This window comes from Bison bison, unplaced genomic scaffold (assembly GCF_000754665.1).
Source record: "Bison bison bison isolate TAMUID 2011002044 unplaced genomic scaffold, Bison_UMD1.0 scf7180017863955, whole genome shotgun sequence".
NCBI lineage: Eukaryota > Metazoa > Chordata > Mammalia > Artiodactyla > Bovidae > Bison > Bison bison.
Genome location: NW_011494527.1, coordinates 896,867 through 902,968, shown reverse-complemented (window position 1 = coordinate 902,968; position 6,102 = coordinate 896,867). Strand labels below are relative to the sequence as shown.

General features: G+C 35.0%; 1 protein-coding gene across 3 annotated transcripts in view; it reads right to left on the bottom strand.

Moving 5' to 3' along the window:
- Nucleotides 1-352: 352 nt before the first annotated feature.
- RCOR3 (REST corepressor 3) overlaps nt 353-6,102 on the bottom strand; it is a 53,030-nt gene continuing 47,280 nt past the window's right edge. For 2 of the 3 annotated variants that reach the window (XM_010833883.1, XM_010833884.1), the window contains exons 10-11: nt 3,756-3,997; nt 353-3,300 (exon numbers count right to left, since the gene is read on the bottom strand). In XM_010833883.1, coding sequence (XP_010832185.1) covers nt 2,956-3,300; nt 3,756-3,997 — 587 coding nt within the window. In that variant the 3' untranslated portion in view covers nt 353-2,955. The remainder of the gene's footprint in view (nt 3,301-3,755; nt 3,998-6,102) is intronic. The other variant, XM_010833885.1, reaches the window with a different exon arrangement.

Below are 6,102 nucleotides of genomic sequence, written 5' to 3'. Positions count from 1 at the left end.
AAATACACATTTAATTGTGTTTCCTAGAATCAGAATGTATTTGTCGTTTATTTTGGGAAAGCAAAAAGGGAGAGATCTTCCTTTGAGTTCTAAGATTATTCTTTTTGAGAAGACGCTGCCACCCCGGTGTTAAAGTGATCAGCAGTTAGTAATATTCATGGATAACATTCTTTTCATAGCAGGAAGAAACATTAAAAGAATACAATGTGTTTAATAACTAAACCTGGTACTTTAACCAAAATACTTGCGAGATTCTTCATACAGCTGAAGATCACTATGGTCAGGGTTTTTTTTTTTCGCTTGTTCTCTGCATCTATTCCTAAAAAGAATGTAGGCCTATATTAAGACAAAATTTGACATTCTTTCATTTTTATTTTACATTATATTTTACTCACTTTATTGTAAGATTATTCAGAAAACGCTTCGATAGTAACCTATCTTTACCTCCATCAATATTACACTGGAATTAACTCATATAGAAAAAATATTTTTTCATGAATATTAACAGATGTGTCAACAGCATGATTTATTTTTAGTAGGTAATGAAAAAAATACTTGGGTGTAGATTTTTTTAAACTGATAAAACTTGAAATTAATGAAATGGTCATTAAAAGATTTTTAGGTTTTGCTTTTTTTTTTTTTATAAAAATCAGTATTTAGAATTTCACAGTGAAGAGGTCCTAAATTTCTCATACAACATGAAATTATATAAAAATAGAAGACATAGACATCTTTAACTCTTTAATCCTTTGATTAAGCAGCAAGCATATCACTCTTCCAGGCCAAACACTGCTTAAACAAAAAAGAAAAATAATGACGTGCAAAATATTTACAAACTATGCAAAGCACACAATAAAGACATCTCACTATATACATGTGTCATATTACTAATGAAGCTAAGAATTTTCTACTGTGTGCTCTAGTGTACGGAAATAAAATCACAGCACAGCCCTCAGATAGAGCACCTTTGCTCATGGTTGGGATAGAACGGATTTTAAATGAACCACAATATACTCAACAGCTGGACAGATGCTGGTGCTGACCAACTTGACTCACATATCCCACACACCGTATACTGAAGGTCTACTGACAAGAGACAAGACGATAGAAGCTGTAGAGTATGCACATGTGCAAGACAATCTAAATACTTTTAAAAACGCTTTAGATGTTTTAAGATATATAACTGTCCCCATGGCTATTAAAGTAAAAATAAGTATAAATTCTTGAATATTAAGAATTTTAAATCAAGATGATCCAGTGAGAAAGAACACATCCTGAAAAAAGTTTTTAGATTATGTTAGAACTTAAGGTCCTTATGGAAATAAATGGTCTGAACTTCAAAAGGAAAACCAATTAAGGGATGTAAGTCAATAGTTCTTTAACGCTTTACAGCCAAAGGTAGGGACTATTTTTCTAACATCTGGAGAATATATGACATCTCAAAATATAAACTAGGGCCTCCGATGTTGATCATTTTGTGAAACAGCTCTAAATGTGAGACTGTGAATGTGCAAACATTTATCTTTAGTTCCACTAGTATAGCAATCTAAGCAATCTGTCCCTTTGCACAGGCAGGTCATGATTCCAATATGAAATCATTGTATCAAAAATATTAGTAATACATTGTTGAAATACTATCACTTGTAAAATATTCTTTGTAGGTGCTTAATGATTATGTGTTGAATTGAGAAGACTTGAAATTTTTGTTTCTTTATAAAAAGGGTCTCAGCACTTTAACAGCACAATTGTGACAATATACTGATGTATCTTTGGATAACACAGAACAAATCCTTAAATTTATTTTATGAAATAATGATGATTTAACCCTAAACCAAACCCATGAGTACAGGTTGGCTGCACGGAATACACAAATGTATCCAAATAGTACAATAGAGATTGATCAAGAAAACATCTTTTATATTAAATGCAGACCATATTAATAAGTATGAGGGCAATTTAAAGTTCATAACATAAACACAAAAAGGGTATTGTAAATAAATGCTTCCAGAACCACTATTTCCACATAACTGACAAAATATAATTCTCTTCTAAAGTCCCCAAATGGAGGCAACTACTAGTTAAAAGCTGATAGCATTTAGAAACATTAAAAAAAAAAAACATTAACTCCATTTTTAAGGAACTTAAAGACACTGTACTTTAACAAATGAAGTCCTCATTGTAATTATTCCCATCCTCTTACTACTGAAAGATGGCAAGTCAATGACCTTTAAGCAAGGACTTTGCACTAGGACCCTAAACTGTATGTTAAAGGGTTAGCAGGTTCAGTACATTCTTTGTGGTTTCATATAATTGCTTTGCAATTGATAAAATTGCTTTCTTTTAAAGGAATATATTTAAATTCCTTTAGAAAAAAAAGCAAGTCTTTGAAAAAAGGGATATGCAGCTATAATTTCTTAAATATGCATTAAATGAACATACGTCAAAATCTGAAATGCAGGTTATCTATTCTTGCACTCCTAACATAGGAAAATGTTGTTAAAAATTAAATTAAAGAAAAAGAGAGAAATAGTTGAACATCCTTAACTTATGAAACTTAAGGAGTTTTCACAATTCCTAAGTCAATATTCCTGTACTAAGAGCCTTAACTATGAAGAGGCAGGAATATAAAGATTCTTAATAAAATAAATACAGTAAAAACAAAACAAAAAAACCTCGGTATATAGAATACTTAATCTCTTTTCCTTTAACGAGATCATGTCGCTGAATGTATACTCTAGAAAGGAGGCTAACTGTAGGCCTTCTGTTGTGTAACATTTTAGTTGTGTGAACTAAAAAATTCCTTAGACATCCACTTATGAGAGCCCACTGGCCACAGAACTAGTTTGCAGCCTCAGTATTGAGAAGAATTATTCTTCCCTCTTTTGCATCAACAGTCAGAGGAGCACTGGTGTGATGATGGGGTGAAAAGTTACTGCAGCTCTGTCCAAGTTAACTTTAGTGCAGTGACGACTGTGAATCTGTCTGAATTCCGATAAGTGATGGTGGCTGTTGGCCACCAACCGCGGACAACACTGGTCTTGGATTTAGACGGGGCGGCATGGAATTAGCGGGGCGAATGAGAGGTGGCGGAGGCTGATTTAAAGTTGGCCGGGGCTGGATGAACCGAGCCTGCTGCTGGAGTGGAGGAGGCTGCCGGTGAAGAGCCGGGGCCGCAGGCAGTGTTGGACGAAGAAGTGGTGGTGGCTGGTTCAGAGCGGCCATGGGGGCTGCTGGCGTTGGAGTGGATGACGGGGCAGGAGGTGATGGACCCAGAGTCCGAGGAGCCTGTGGGGTCTGTGCCTAGAGGTGAGGAAACAAAAACAAACATATGAGATGATAGTTCCTAATGGACGTTAGTACAATATAGTTTGGGCTGTCACAGGAAAAACAAAACAAATCAAAACAAAACAAAAACATAACACCAGTGTTTTTTGGAAGCACAAGCTTCTTTTATTTAAACAAAACAAACCAAAAAAAGCAACGAAGCTACCAAACAGGCATCTTTATTAGTAAACAGCTTAACACTGGAAATAAAAATAAATTTAAGAAAGAACAATACACTCTCCACTCTTCTAGGATCAGAACTTAGCGTGTCATTATGACTTAAGAGTCACGAGAGAGGCACCACTGAGTAAGTGTATTGTCAACCTTTCATGCTCGTTTAGCTAGTCCTCTGACAAATTAGCCTTACAGAACACCACATGAAATGGTGATTCCTCGGCTCATAGTAGCTCAAATTCCATACGCAAACACACCTCCTCTTCTTCATCAGTGCTCTTCCCTGATGGCACATTAGAAGCACTTTTTGTCTCCTCCCCTAAAGTAGAAGCATCACCATTAGAAGCCTGGGTTCCTTGTTCTGCTTCCCACTCCTGCAATACCTCCTCTAAGTTAAACCGACGCCTGTAGTTTACAAAGAAGTTCTTCACTTGGCCAACAGTCTTGTTGCCAATTACATCTGCAATAGCTTGAAAATCTTTACCATATTTGCGGACACCTGGAAGGCAAAGTAAATAATACACCTGTGAAGGATCAGTAAGGAGAGCTGTGTGTACTACACATCACGCACACACACAACATACCAGCAATGAAAATCCTTTCCGATAAACTCTGCTCATGTCTCAATTCTGAGATAGAGACTAAGATATCAGGGTCACAGATGGAAACTATCAATTATGTCATTTCATCGAGCCAGCCACTTGCCTTCAACTGAACAATCAGAAACTTACCATTTTTTACATACTCAGTTATTTTCTCCAATCCTCTCTTGAACTCTCAAATACAGTCCATTTATTGTAAAGCATTGAATTCTTTGTTCCATCCTCAATTCCACATTCATTTATTTCCCTAGTAGCCAGTCACCTAAATTTGAGCAACATCGTTTGTAAACAAAACTGGATGGGAATGAGCCATCTCTTTTATCCCCTCAATGGACTGGGTGAGTCGTCTTAGGGTTCCCCCGTTAAGAAAAGCATTGTGATTTTGATCTTAATACCAACTTCTACATAGTTATTTGCCTATCCGTACCAGGTACCAACAAACAGAACCGAGATAAGAAATTAAACATAAAAAACAGGAGAATTACCACAATCTGATGGACAAAAAAAGGAAAGCTATTTTTCAGAATTTGTTGGATTTTAACTCATCTAATAGTTCCAAGGTCTGTATATATGACAGATTCCTAGCTATGCTCGGTAGCCTAAAGAATTATAGTGGTGACTACTTGTAGATACTGTGTTTATCACTGCTACCTTAAATTTAAGAAGGACTGTACACTCAGTTATATAAAAAGACCTAACATAAAATTATGGAAGTTTCTTTAAATGTAGGATAATATTTGATTTATGAACTCGAGACAGTCAATTATGCTACAGAATTTAAAGTGACTTTACATAATCAGATGGATAATAATTTGCTCTTAGGGAGTTTTAAAGGAAATCCATCCTACTCATTCTAGAAAGAGATATACCTAGCTTAAAATATAGGAGCTGTCAAAATTTTGATTTTACAATTTGATAACTGCTTTTTAAAATACCAGAAAACAGTAACTCATTAATTAGAGATGAGAAAGGAGAATAAAAATACTGATGTCTATGATAATTGAAGCAGCCAGAAATAGAGGGATTTAGATAAACTTAGCATGTATACAATCACACGTAAGAGGAGAACATGAGGGCACATTGATACACCGGCAGAAATGAAGGCACACTCTTACTGACGCCTGTTTGGACGCTACGCCTATTATCTTCAAGAACCAGCACAAACACAACTCATGGTTTAAATTCTGCACTTATTTTATATTGAAAACTTGGGAATAAGTATCTCTTGTTGCATTCAATTTGCTAGATTTGACTCTATGGGGAGTTTCTTCCTCTTAGAACATTCTGGGTAGGAGGCCTGACATATTAAACTATAATCCCATTGTTAATAAAGAATTCAGGATTTGTAAACTATGCTCATTTGCTCCGTTCTCAAAGAGAAAGACACGTGCATGACAACAGAGTAATAATGATACTTAAACTTTGTTTACAGTATTTTATTTTATATTCATTTAAAACATAAATGAATTTATAGTCTCTTAAATCCATGAGCTGATTTCCAGTTAGAACTTCATAACTGAGTATAAATTCTAATGGTGACTAGGCTCCAGTGAGGGTTTATCTGACAATAAGAACCCAAGGTCATTTCATATTAAAAGTACATATATACAAAAGCTACATATTCAAGTACTTCTCTACTATTTGTACTTTAGAAAACCGCAACTCGAGACAGTTGCATTGAGAAGCAAATACTAATTGGAAATCACACACAGTGTTCTGTCAATGTACTAATTTTCGTAACAGATTTAATTTACATTCTAGAAACGACCAAAGCTACTAAATACATGAATTTAGAAATGAAAACTTAAATCTAGGATTAGATCTTCTATATTCTTAATAAGAAGTCATATTAAAAGTAACTCTGACTCTAAGTCTGCCAATATTACAACCCTCCAAACACTCACTTGTTCAGCAAAATATACTCCAAAACATACCACTTAGTTGCCCCCATGTCTAGCTCCATTATCTAACTGTCCCCTCTTCTGACTCTCTTTTTTTTTTT